This window comes from Pezoporus occidentalis, unplaced genomic scaffold (genome assembly GCF_034315485.1).
Source record: "Pezoporus occidentalis ecotype Australia unplaced genomic scaffold, CSIRO_AGI_Poc_V1 ctg103, whole genome shotgun sequence".
NCBI classification, from domain to species: domain Eukaryota; kingdom Metazoa; phylum Chordata; class Aves; order Psittaciformes; family Psittacidae; genus Pezoporus; species Pezoporus occidentalis.
In genome coordinates, this window is record NW_026912812.1 from 713,117 (window position 1) to 727,265 (window position 14,149).

General features: G+C 42.0%; 1 protein-coding gene across 3 annotated transcripts in view; it reads left to right on the forward strand.

Moving 5' to 3' along the window:
* The window catches only part of HDAC9 (histone deacetylase 9), a 387,421-nt gene that overhangs the window by 108,640 nt on the left and 264,632 nt on the right, over positions 1 to 14,149 (forward strand). The window contains exons 1-2 of one of the 3 annotated variants that reach the window (XM_062616808.1): positions 2,464 to 2,616; positions 3,550 to 3,612. In XM_062616808.1, coding sequence (XP_062472792.1) covers positions 2,565 to 2,616; positions 3,550 to 3,612 — 115 coding nt within the window. In that variant the 5' untranslated portion in view covers positions 2,464 to 2,564. Of the gene's footprint in view, positions 1 to 2,463; positions 2,617 to 3,064; positions 3,084 to 3,549; positions 3,613 to 14,149 lie in introns of those variants that run through there. The other 2 variants (XM_062616797.1, XM_062616787.1) reach the window with 2 other exon arrangements.

A 14,149-nucleotide genomic window follows, 5' to 3' on the forward strand; every position in this document is an offset into this window, starting at 1 on the left:
TACAATGCTGTAGTTACTATGGTCTGTGAATTAGCTAACATGAGATAGTTTATAAGCCTGTCAGCTTATAATACATACGCCAAAATTAATAATGCTTGCAGCTAAATATCTGAATGTACATTGTCTACTCTTGAATATGAGTTTGCTTTTATTTAGCTACTGAACTATTTGAAGTCAGCTAGAGCTGTGAATGCTATCTTTAGAAATGCAGATGCATATATAAACACGTTATAAACACGAATGGGTACCCGATACCAGGATCCCACACTCCACCATTTTCCATGTTCTGACCCGTTTCTAACTTATTCCTTCAGTGTTTCCTTGTGATATGATTATTTTGAGGCAGTGAATCACTAAACAGGGTCATGTTCTGGTTGGCTCAAGGGCATAAGCAATTCCACTTTTTTTTTCATTTATTTACTTGAGTCTATTAAAAGCTTTTTCTGCATTAAAGAAGATAACTGTTTCTGTTGGTGATCTCCCTTGCACTTGTGTTAAACATCTTCTGCTCTGTACTGTGAAAGTACCATGTATTTCCCACAAAACACTTGGGTACTTTAATTCGCAAGAGAAAATGTGAATGATACCAAATTGTTAGCTGTCAATATGTGATGGTATGTGTGATGCTCATCCTGGTCTTGCACTGTAACATCCTGCCAGTTGCTGTGCTGCCAACCGTGCCCCTGTTCTTACCCTTGGCAGAACTGGGTGTATGCTGCCTGCACAGCTTTGCTGCTTCCCTGGGAGGAGTGTTCCTGGGGAAAATGGGGGAGGGGGAAGAGGGAAAGCAAGGACAGAGGGATGTTGAGCAGCAGTACGTGCTAACTTGAAGATCTTGTAGGGAAAACCCCTTTGTCAGCTTCTGTGGTAGGACAGCACCTCTGGGGGACAGATCCTAACTGAGCAGAGCCAGGTCATTCGGCACATGAAAGAAGCAAAGGTTTGGGATGATGGAGACTTGAGCCACAGAGCTCCCAGGTGCCATCGATTTTTCTGACATCACAGTGCTTTGTTATTGCGAATCTTTTCTTCAGTAACACTATCAAGATAAGTTTAAAACAAAAACTATTGCCCTTGGCTATGATCTACTGGGTTAGTTGAAGAGCAGACAGACAATCCTTTTGCAAAGGGCAGAACCAGGCCTCAAGTATCGGACAGATTCTTGTGCCTTCAGAGGCAAAAAATGCTGGAGATAGTTGAGAATTTGGCGGATGTCTAGAAAGCTCTGAGATGCCACCTCTGTTGGCTTCTTGATTACAGTGAGGAATCAGTGTCCCAGTGTCTGTTGTTGCTCCCCTAGAGCAGGGGCATAGAAGGAGACAGAATTTTGGCAGGCAAGTGGTCAGGCTGTTGTATCATATATGTAGGTAGTGACAGGCTTTGGTCACCTGTGTTACCAAAGGCAGAGTAGGACGCAGAGAAGTAAAGTGCTATCTGTAATAGTGAAGTGAAACTAACTCAGTGGTAGGTATTTTAATCGGCAAACAAGACACACAATGTCTGAAATATCAGTATGAATGTCCTGGGTTCAGCAGTAGCAGTCATGTTTCTCCTTCTTGGTAGCTGGTGCAGTGCAGTGTTTTGACTTTCGGCCTGGGAACAGAACTGATAGCGATGTTTTGGTTTGGCCAAGGACTTTGTGAGCCTCACGCTCTGCCAGGGAGGAGGGGAAGCCAGGAGGAAGCAGAGACAGGACACCTGACCCAAACTGACCAAAGAGGTATTCCATACCACAGCACGTCATGCCCAGGATGTAACTGGGAGTTAGCCGGAAGGGCTGGGAGACTGCAGGGTTGGAGGAGGTATCGGTCGGTGCTTGGTCGGGCTGAGGGGGGGCAAGTTATCGGTCGGCTGGTGGTGAGGTGTTGTATTCTCTTCCCTTGTTATTTCCTTTATCATTATTATTATTGGTGGTAGCAGTAGTGATTTGTGTTATACCTTAGTTACTAAACTGTTCTTATCTCAACCTGTGGGAGTTGCATTCTTTTCGATTCTCCTCTCCGTCCCTCCGAGAGCAGGGGGAGGGCAAGAAAGGGGGGGGAAGTGAGCGAACGAGTTACCTGACTGGGTTTAAACCACGACAAAAATAAACTTCACAAAAACCTGCCGGGATGCAGAGGAGCATCATGCTCTTGTCTGATGCACTGTCAAACACTGCTCTTCTGAAACCACATTGTCTTGTAAAACTGAGAGACGCCACACAAATTGCCTAATGCTTCCAAAAATAAGCATGAGCTGCTCAGCCTCTCTCCAAATTTTAGCAAGTCAACCGAACAGTGCATAGTCGGTCAGCGTGTCTAGCATGCTGTGCCGCAATGGGTGACTTACTATAAGCATTGTATCAACCCTGCTAAATACGGAAAGGCGCCTTATAACTACACGCACAAAACCCGGTCCCTCATTAGCATCTGCCCCCACCTTCTGCTCCTCCATGAACCCCAGCGATTGCTTCTGCCGAGGAGAGGCAGCCGCAGGTCCCAGGGGAGCAGGCAGCAGCCTGGCTCCCGCGCCAAAGCCAACTGTGGCGTAGCCAGAGAAACGGGCAGCAAAAATAGAACAGCAGGATGGCTGGATGTGGGCGAGGCACAGACCACATAGCCAGCAAAACCTCCCGGGGTATTTTAGGACTGATACAGAGGCCGTGGCATTTTGCTCATTGTTCACAAAATACGCTCCGGAGGTGGAGGGAGAGAGTCCCGGGGGAGGGGTGTTTCTGTCCTGCTCCCTGCCTTCCCTTCCTCCCTCCCTGGCGTCTCCCCACCTGAAACGGGCTGGGCAGGGAGAAGGGGTTAATCGCACTCGAGGCCGAGCGGCGGAGCGGTTTGAAGGACAGCGACTGGACAGCTGTGTTTGCTGTGGTATTTTTAAACGCATTAATGCAGGCTCCAATCACTCGGCCATGCTTGACCTATTTTTGGCTCAGGCCGGCCATTGTTCTATTTCTGCCGCGGCTGGGCCACGCGGGTGTCGATTCAAATGCAAATGAGTTATCGCTGCTGCTCCCGCCAACTTTGCCCAGCTGAGGGAGAGCCGGCCAGGGAGAGGAGAGGGGTACGGGGACAGCAACGCTGGTCCGGGCTGCGGTAAATCCGACTCAGCCCTCGGGGGCTCCCTGTCCCTGCTAAGGTGGCTCACTCGGTTTGATGGTTTGTAGGAGGCTGTGGTCCCCCCACCCCACCAGAAAACCTGAAGAGCAGAGATATTGCTTCATTTCTTCTTCCACCTGCCGCTGGCTGCCTGAACGCAACTGCTCAAACTCGGCGGCACGCAGACCCCCGTGTGCTCACAGTCCCCTTCCAGCCGGTGGGGGCTGCTGGGAGTGCATTTTGGGGTTTTTCCCCTCCCGATAGATACTTGTGCAAATGCTTAAACATTGCTTGTTGCTGAAGCGTATTATCTTACAAGCCTCGCTGGAGGAGGCAGAACTGCAGAGGGTCGTGCCTGACACCCATGTTCAAGTGCAGTGATGAATCTCTTGTGTAGCTGAAGCACAGACCAGTTGGAATATGCTGCAGACAATTTATGAGAGTGAATCGTGTTTTTCCTCAGATGGGGTTTCTGGACGCGAACAGCTCTTGGCTCAGCAAAGAATGCACAGTATGATCAGCTCAGGTAAGAGACAGCTCGGTACTTCAGACTTCAGTGGCTGACCAGGAAAATACAGCCTAGCCCAACAAGAAAACACCCTTCCTTTAAAGAAGTGAGTTTATTTTTGTGGGGTTTAGGTAAGTTGCTAGATAATTATGGTAGTATGTTAGCAGCTGCTGCTTATGCAGGGAATTTGTCTCCTTCAGCCTGCTGCTTTCCAGCCAGAGCAAAACGCTTATAACTGAAATCTAGTTTGGGATTCCTTGTTTGTTTTGTTGCGTGGTTGCAAAATGGGGCTCATGGCACAGGCTTGTTCACAGAGAGAGGCTTCCTCAAACAGACCTTATCAGGAGGCTGCAGTTAGAGCCCCTCATAAGGCAGTTCTGGTCATATACCAGTTGTAAACAGTGTTTGGTCTTTCTGTCAGTTTCCTTTTCTCCAGTTTGCATACAAAGAGAATTTAATACTAATCCCTTTCTTTTTTCATTATGGTGTTGCTTTAAAATGTCGTTAATATGCATGGATTATTTTGTAACTTAAAAAATGTTTGTGAACCTAGCAATGACAGTGTATATAAAGACTCTTTGAGATGTTAAATTGGATTTGTTTTTTAATGAAGATAATTCAAAGCTGCTGTGAAAGAACACTGGACATATTCTCACGTATTAGAAGCTACCCTTGTAATTTTGAGTTTCTTTGCTAGCTGTGTTTGACTTGCAAATGATGTATGGAGAATCAATAAAGTTGGAAGAATTGTTGCCATTCTGATAAAATGTCATTTTAAGCTAAAAAAAAGTCAAAATTTCAAATAACTTTTGTTCATTCTCTCTTAAATTCTGTGAATTCCAGTTCTGTTTTTATTGGACTGAAACTCTGTCTTTTGTGGCACAGTGGTATCTGTTTGATATGTTTTTAATCCTATGTTTCTGAATTTGTTTTTCATAACATTGGGTTTATAAAGGACCTTTATGTAGAATGCAGGGTGAATTGTTTATCTGTACTTTAGACTTGGTTTACCTTGCTTTTCCTTTTTCTTTCTTTTTCTTTTTCAAGTTGGCAGTGTTTCTCATTTTCTAAGATTAATTATGTGTGTAGGCCACGGTTCTCTTCAGGTATTGCCTGTTCTGGTACACCTGTTGAACCCATGCTTCTTTTTTTAAAAAAAAGAACTATTTCTTTGCCTGTTTTATAGACAAAGAACTTGCATTTTTACTTGTGTTTCTTTCTTACATACAATTTTAGAGCAGACTTCTATTTTCAGATACGAAAACAAATTTTGTGAGATTGTGTCAAATGGTAATATCTTTCCTGCTACAAATGATAGATGTATCTTAACCTCATGACTAGTGTTTTTCAATATAGAAAGGCTACCTCAGCGTGATTAGAGACTGAAGGAGGGAATGAGAGATTGAAAAGCTATTCTGTGCAGGTAAAAATCATGAGAATGCCTAAGGGGAATGGAGCCTTCCAACTGGTAATGTTTAAGATTGGCAGTTTTTCTCATTCTGTATAAGGCTGTTGGATTGTTTTTTGGAGCTCGAAGAATTACTCTTCCTCTGACTTCTTAGACGTTTATCACCAGTTACAGTTACTTGTCAGTGACAGAAATCAGGTGCAAGACTTGTTTACAAATATGAACAGGGAAGCTTTTGGAAAAGACAGTGGGTAAACGCAGAAGTTTCTTTGAAAGTGTTACAGTTCTGCAAAGCTATTCTCAGTGTCAGCATCTGGTTCAAGAATTACTGTTTTTCTTTCATTTCTCTGAGCAGCTCCGCAGGTGTCCAGTGCTTTTGTACTGGTCAAAGAGATAACACTGACTGCTTCCTTTCCTTCCTGTTGGTTTTTTGATTATTTGCTTGGTTTTAATACTTGTCAAGTTAGCTCTACAGAACTGAAAATCTGGGGGTTTAGCTCATTTTGCTACCTTGTATCTGACAGCTAATGTTGCTTGAGTAACAGCAGTTTTCTCATTCGAAACGTTTGAAACAGAAAAAGTGAGGTAATTTTCAGTAAGTTTGCAGCTCTGCTTTTCTTCACTGAAGAAAGAATATCGTGTAGCAGTTGATTTTTATCTGCTATTACATTAGACCCATATAACACACAGGATTTCCACTGCAGTGCCGAGTAGAAGGGGGGGGGGGGGGGGGGGGGCCGGATTTAGACTTAAAACACACACACACAAAAAAAAAAAACAAAAAACAAAACCTTAGTCAAAAATGTTATCCAGGTAAAATACGTTTAAATATATATTCTGCAGAGCACAAAATATTCCTCAGTTGGCCTTTAAAATACACAACTAGACTGCAAGTAGTTGACATTATACATAGCCTGCAGATTAATTCATGTCACATGAAACCACAGAGCCCTGTGCTGGTGTTGGTTGCCTTCAGTTCCCTCAAGTTCACAGTCTCGCAGGATCAGGCAAGGGTCTGGTAACTTTTCAGGTACTATCTCTCTATGTTGCATATAGGGGAGAAAGAATAGCCAGGGTATGACGATGTGCTCTGGTGTTTGGAGTAGCTACAATCAGTCAATTGTGTTTTGCTTACAACAGTGTCCTTACTTTAAAGTTATCTTCACTACATGAATGTGACTTTTGCTCAGGTTAAGAATTTGCCCACTTTTAAGGAAAGATCCCTCAACATTTACACTCTGCATCCTTGACATTCTTAAAGTCTTTCAAGCAACACAACTTAAACCCTCAATGGATTTTTAGGTTTGCTAGTTTCCAGATGCAGTGGGCATGTATTATGCAACTCTGATTTTAAACTGGACTGGAGCCATCCCTAAAGAGGGCCGATTCAATAGCCAATTGATACTTACTTGAAAAGCAAACTGAGGAATTTCTGAAAATAGCAGGCATAGAACATACTTTTGTCATGTGAAACAGTTCTTCTGTATTCCCTCAATCACTGCTTTGCCTGTCTGTCTCTCTCCCTGCTTGTAAATCATACTATGAATGAGATGATCTGGATAGGTACCAGTCAAAATCCTAATTATGAATGGAGCAATTGAGATCCGCACTGACTCAAGAAGCTGTGTAATTTGCAGGCACCTACACCTTACTGCAGAGAGCAGTTTCGGCTATCTTGGGAAGAATGAACTAGATTCTCCCATATGATATTGCTGCCCTAAAATGCAGCAGTAAGTGCTATCCATCTTTGTTTAAGATTATGGCATTGATGTATTCTTATTTGATACCATCATTGTTTTAGCATCTCAATTTAAAAATTAGATCTGGAATTGCTGTTTAACTATGTTGTTGCTTTTACTTTACTCCAAAAGTCTCAACTCCCATGTGTGTGCAATGCTACAGTGGATCCTAGCATTCAGTTGGCCTCTTATCTTACAACAGTACAGGTAATAAACTGTAAATTCTTGAAAAGAAGCATTTGATGTGCACAGTCCATGGAAGAATGCTCATTAAAATGTAGCCAATAAATAACTAACGCAGGGCTACATTACTCAAATAGATGTTAGTTTTGTGAAGGAGAGAGAACCTACCCAGCTGTGGTATCTATAGATATGGGACTTTAAGAAGTAATTCCAAGTTCATTAACTTGGTATAATTTATTTTATTATGCTATTTTCCGAAAGGGTAATGTTGCTGTGTTTGCTTTGCTGGCCATATTTTGACATAGAGCCTTGATCTGGCTTGCCTAAATTCCACCTTGGCTTTTACTGGATAAGGCATCCTCTGCTTCCTGCGCAAAGCTGTTGCATTGAAAAATCAAGAGTTCAAGGAGATCTTGAACTTAAAGCTTTGGCTTGTCACCAAGCTGACAGGTGACCTGAGCAAGTTACGCAATCCTGCCTACATCAGCTACGCCTTCTGTGAAACACAGGCGTGATACCTGTGATACCTGTCAGGCTCAGGAACCTGTAGAGCAAAAATATTCTAAAGGGAATATAATGATGCAGAATGATTAATTTGATTGAATCCATCTGCCTACATGCTTGCAAAACACCTGCAATTTCACAGATGTAGTAAGTGAATGTAGTCCCAGTATTTTTTCTCTGCATCGGTCAGGAAATTCGAGCTGTGTTGCTTAAATACAAATGACAGAATCAATGCTATACACATCATGTTGTACATGGGTTGACAGGTCCTCGTGAGCTATCTTCCCTCAGTAAACACTGAGGTACAAAATTTGTCTCATCTGTTGTATCTATTGCATGGCCGAATGACCGTGTATACGTGTTTGTACACATGCCTTTATATTGCCTCAGAGAAATTTTTTTTGGTGTTCGCTGCCCTGTTTTTTTCTGCTCAAAAGAAACTTTCACTTGCTTAACCGCTCCTGTGGGGAGATTGGAGAAAGCCAATTCATTTCAAGGTTTGCTTTGCTGTTCATGAAAAACTTCACATATTTACATATCTGAATCAGGCAATGTAAGCTTCTTAGAGAAAGCAAAATGTGGCATATGTGGTATCTCGGGCATTAACATTTCAGAGAGAGCGAGAACAGATATGCTGAGTTTTTGCTGTGCGATTCTCTTCAGAGTAATGAAAAAAATTAAGTTTAGGAAAGTTCAGGATAACAGCCAGAGAGGCTTTTTCAATGCCTATTGGAAAGCCTAGGTAGAAAGTCCTTCATAGAAGCAGCTGAAAGGTTTGAATTAATTGTTGCAAGAAGAGTAAGGCCTTAGCCTTAACAATACAATGAGAAGAGACATACAACACAGACCTGCGTGTAGCTAAAATCTCACTGATTTTGAGTAGAGCCTCTGCTCAGTGGTGTATGCTGGACAAGACATTGGTTATGAATTCACTCGTGGTAAAATGGAATTAAGCTGGGTTTTTTTTTCGTTTTACGTTACTGAGAAGACATTGAGTACAGACCAATTTTACCAACTTCATGTGTCCTCTAATTACTTTTTCTTTCTTTAAGTCCCAGCTTCAGGAGCCATAAGATTACCTGACAGTCTTACTTTGTATTAGAAGATATATCTATATTGTAAGAAAAGCCTGGAATAAGAATTTTGAAGTACAAGATCGACAAGAATAGCAAGCTACAAAACCTAGAAAGTAAATAAAAAAGAATGCAGAACATAATTTCAAAACCTCTTTCACTGTCTGTCCTGATAACTATTGAGCAGTGCATTTAATAGTGTTCAGTAGTGCTGGCACTGGGACGCTGTTTCTCCTCTCTTATTTTAGTTGTTCAGCTCTATAACGCGTCTGGGTTTCCGATGTCCTCAAATGCACAGTCTCAGCCAGTCTTCCCTCCTGTGGAACTATGTATAGAATTCATTGAGGTTCGCATTGAGGAACACTTGTAACTCTTCCTACTGCCAGAGCTTTCATCAGACCTCTTATTTCTCTACCAACTGCCTACCCCCTCTCTTCTGCACAGTCTACAGGGAAAGCAAAAGCAGAATAGATAGCCTGCAAAGATATGTGTATATACATATTAATTGCAGATTTTGGTATAGATGATGGGGAAGTTTTCAGGTACCACTCCATTCTAACCTTTCCTAGCTACTGTTGTGGGTGGGTTCTCTTGTATGGTAGGTACAATCCAAAATACGTAGAGAAACTAATGGCCAGATGTTATTGTTAAACACATGAAAATCTAAAATGTCCAGTTCTGTGGATCTCTTTAACAGGCTGACTCCTCTAGGTCAGTTATTCTTAGCCTGGTTATTTTCATTTTATGGCATTACAGGTCTAAGATTAGCCTGTTAGGCGTTATCATGCCATCTGAGTTACCTCCTAATATAACTGTACACCGGAATGATTATTTATAGACAGAGCATTCTGTCATTTTTGCTTTATTTCTGGTAGTTTAAATAAAGAAGAGCAACATTCAAGAAAAACCACAGATTCCTTCCTGCTGCCAAAACATGATAACTGCCTGCTGAGGGGCAGGAATATTGTTTAAAATGTGTGCTTGCAGTAGATGCAAACATCCACTTTATCCCCCCCTAATTCTACTAAAATGAGGTATCTCAGGGTACCACTGCTCCTGTCTCTTCTGGAGGAGGGAGAGGGGTGCCAGATCAATGCACTGAACGACAGGGAAGACAGGGTTGTGATTTTTGATGAAAACAAATATATCCAGCTGTTATTTTTAGGGGCTGGCACCATCAACCTCCATGTTCAGTGTGAACATGTCATATATGCACACAGCTCCTCCAAAATGGATCCATCTAGTTTTGTTATATAAAAGTGATGTCTGCTGTTCAGTTACCCTTCCAGGTGCTTTTCACAGACACAACAGGAAGCTTCAGCAAATTGACACATTTTTAGCAAACCAGTTTTTATGGCAGCTTCACAAACATTTCTGCTCACAAGAAAAACTTGAATCCTAGACCAGAGCTGTCATTCAGAAGCACAGTAAGGCACATTCTTTCTGAAGGAAGTTCACTGGGATCTTTGTGCTTGCATGTGTTAACTAGGAGTAAGTTTTTAGTGACAGTTTAGTAAAGAGCAGCAAATACAGTAAAGTGGCTGGTCTTCAGCTGGGTGTCAGTGCAGCCTCTGGCTGTAGCTGTTGCTCAGAAAGCTGGCAATTTGTAAAATAGTGACATATTAATGGATTATGGTTATCTAATGTACTCTGTCTTTTTTACCTTTCTCTCTTAGATAAATGACATGTTTATGTCTTTGTGCACATTCTGGGTGTAATCAGGGGGCACTTGATCTGTTCTACCTTAAAATGTTCCCAGTGTAAAAAGGCTTTCAAAATCAATAGAAGTCTTTGCATAGTTGAATGATACAGTGCCAGTTTAACTTCCATTATATAATAAGCATCTAATTGCTTTTTGTCAGGCTGGCAGCTCTGTGCATGACTGTGTAAAGGTACTTTGGCATTTAGTATAAACTGAGCACAGCCTACACATTTGTTTTATTTGTTTTGTGTCTCCCAGTTGTAAACTCCTTCTAGCTTGTGGAGTATAAAAACACAAGAGCTCCAAGAATTCCACCCCTTTTTGGATGAATGTGCTTGAAACAGAGCATGTTTTATTCTAATGATAACATGTTCCTTCTAGTAACGAAACTGAGTATCATCAAAGGAGACATGAGAAGGAACAGAATTAATTCTTTGAAAATGCCAAATATATAAATCATGTTTTTACTATCAAAGACTATTGTTCTATTTCATGGTCCCTGTGGCTGAAGGTATGCATGCTACAGGGAGGAAACGCAGCTATTCAATTTCAGTGAAGTCTGGAATGGAATAATGAGGAAGTTTCATGTTAATTTAATAATTTCTCTCAATTGTTCTGTTCTTAATCCAAGTTTCCTTTTTCTTTCTTAGTGCCCAAGGCCACCACCTTGTTGGTATTGTGCAGTAACAATATGAGAAGGAGAAGCGAAAATAAACTTTAAAGCTTCATCTTACACAGAGGCTCTTTTTTGGTGTTCTCTACTCCTGTTTACATTTAGTAAAATGTTAGTGATGGTCTTTTATTTACCTGTTCACAACTCCTTTTCTTGCAGAGACAGTAAGTTCTTAGTTCTCTTCATAGAATCATAGAATCACAGAATGGTTTGGGTTGGAAGGGACCTTAAAGATCATGTAATTCCAAACCCCCGCCATGGGCAGGGACACCGTCCACTAGACCAGATTGCTCAAAGCCCCATCCAACCTGGCCTTGAACACTTCCAGAGATGAGGCAGCCACATCTTCCTTGGGCAACCTGTTCCAATACCTCACCACACTCATAGTAAATAATTTCTTCCTGATTATATCATCTGAATCTGCCTATTTTCAGTCTAAAGACATTCCCTTTTGTCCTACCTCTACATGACCTTGTAAAAATCTCCTCTTCAAATTTCTTGTAGGACCCCTTTAGGTACTCAAAGGCTGCTCTAAGGCCTCTCAAGAGCCTTGTCTTCTCCTGGCTGAACAAGCCCAACTCCCTCAGCCTGTCTTCATAAGAGAGGTGCTCCAGCCCTTGGATCAATCATCTTTATAGCCTCATCTGGATGTGGTCCAACATGTTCATGTCCTTCTCATGTTGGGGGCTGGCTGCAGTGGTCCAGATTGAGTCTTATGAGAGCAGAGGAGAGGAATCACCTCCCTTGACCAGCAGGGGATGCTGCTGGTGATGCAGCCCAGGACATATTTGGCTTTCTAGGCTGCAAGTGCCAAACTGCCAGGTCATGTTGAGCATCTTATCAACTGACATTTATCTACTTGTTTGAACTCTAGATCAACATCCCTATTGAAAAAGATGTGTTTTTCCTAAGCCTTGGGAAGTCTTTCTCGTATGGATACAAAAGTAGCAAAATTCCTGGACTGTTTTAAGTTTTTGATATTCTAATTGCATCTAACCTAGAAGTTTTAAAAAGCTTAAAAGAATACACAAATTACAAAATCTCCAAGAAACACAAATTAAATACATAGATTTTTTGTTATTTCATGCTGATGTGAAAAGTGACAGCATTAGTATGAGGCACAGAATGGTGTAAGAAATAGAAAATGGGAAATCATCAGTATGAGTCTCTGTATTAACATATATTAACATCTCTACTTTTACACGTAGTACATATTGTTCAAGGACTATATAGAAATTACTTAGATGCCTTAAAATGCTCATCATAAAAATCCTTGCAGAGTAGCTGCTGAAATCTAGTGGGACCTAAATTCAGGAGAGCACTTTACCTTGGGAGTCCAGTAGATACTCACCAGCCTGTGTCGTGCATATGCTCAAAACTGTTCCAGGCTCCAAAGACAGATCCACTCATTCCTACACGCATGTCAGAAAGTTGGCATCCTTTTATTTGCTGTCGCTTTTTTTTTCTACAGGATCTGTTTCAAAAGAAGAAAGTTTTACTCTATTGTTTATTTTAAGAATAGTTAGCATAAAAGGAATGCCATAGGAAATAGTAAGTCTTACCTAGGTTTATTCAAGGAGTATGAGGGAAGGACTGGCAGGAACGAAAGAGTTTTGAGGACAATATGAGAGAATTTTATAAATGGAGTAGTAGTGCAGAGCTGTGCTAACAAGATATTGTTGTGAGGGAGAGTGAGAAAGGCACTGAAAGTGCAAGAGAACTGTGTAGGAGGTGAAAACGAGGGGAGTTTGACTATCCATGAAAAGCAGAAAAATAGAGGTAAAGAGTTATGAAAACAATCAACTTCAACTGGGATAAGTTTCTGTCAAACACCAAAGCCATCATGAAGAAATAGGAATATTTTGGAATATGGAAATTATAATACTGGAAATTTGGAATGTTGGAATATTGGGAATTTGGAGAAGTAGCAGTATTTTGGAATTGACACAAGTTGTTTAAAACAACTCAGGTCTGTGTTACTCTTGCAGTCACACAGTAAGCTAGTAATCAGGGATTTCCCTCACCATTGTACAGAGTATTTTTCTGTTTGTTTTTAGTTTGGGGTTGTCGTGGTTTAAACCCAGTCAGGTAGCTTGTTCACTCACTCCCAGTGAGTGGTGCCGAGCTGACAACAATCGAGGTCCGTGTCCGTCTTCCCCCCCCGCCTCCCCGTACCGGGGCTCTCCCATTCCCCGCTCCCGGAGGAACGGGGAGGAGGATCGAGAGAGTGCAACTCCTACGGGTTGAGACAAGAACAGTCCAGCAACAAATCACCACCGCTACTATCAGCTAAAACAATGATAAGGGATAATAACAAGGGAAGAGAATACGATACCACCGGCCAAGAAAACGAGTTCCACCCGGAAGCCCCCGTCCTTCCGGGTAACTCCCAGTTACCCCTCACCCCGGGCATGACGTGCTGTGGTTTGGAATACCTCCCCGGCTAGCCCGGGTCAGGCGCCCCGTCTCTGCTTCCTCACAGCCTCCCCTCCTCCCTGGCAGAGCATGAGCCTCACAAAGTCCTTGGCCAAACCAAAATATCCTTGTTATCAGCTCTGTTCCCGAGCTGAAAGTCAAAACACTGCACTGCACCAGTTAACACAAAGGAAAAACATGACTGCTACTGCGGAACCCAGGACAGGGGTGTTGGGACTTTTTTGTCTGAGAATGATTACTTTGTTTAGGGGAGATATAGGGCACTGAGTCTGTTTATGCATCTGCTGCAAGTTCTGCCACATTTCACCATCCAGACCTCCAGCCCACTGTAGCTCATATTTCCTGGTGAACCTGCAGAGCAGTCTCACCAGAGATTTGCCATAAGTTCCCATCACTGTGCTATCTGCACCATCCTTATCTTGCCTTTGTCACTTGGCCTAGTAGGCAATTTTCTGAGCTCTGTGCTTATTTTCTCTTACTTTTTTTTTCTTTTTTTTTTTTTTTTTGGTCTCATACCAACACATACGGTGTGATAATGGGGCAGCTGAAGAACTTAATGGGGAAAGAGGGAAAATTACAAATGACAGCATCAAAGGGCTATAGGCAAGGAAATAAAGGAATGATAATGCAGCTGAATTAAGTAATGGTTATGCACTGGACGATTAAGGATACTAATACTGACATAGCTATTCTGTTTAGAAATTAAATGGTTAGAAGTAGGAATATGTAGAAAAAAATTCCCTTGGGCTAAAATTCTCAAACCTCCTTTAAGAGTGAATACCTCTCTCTGGTCATTGGTCATGCATGTATACTTGTCACTGGTATGCATATACAATT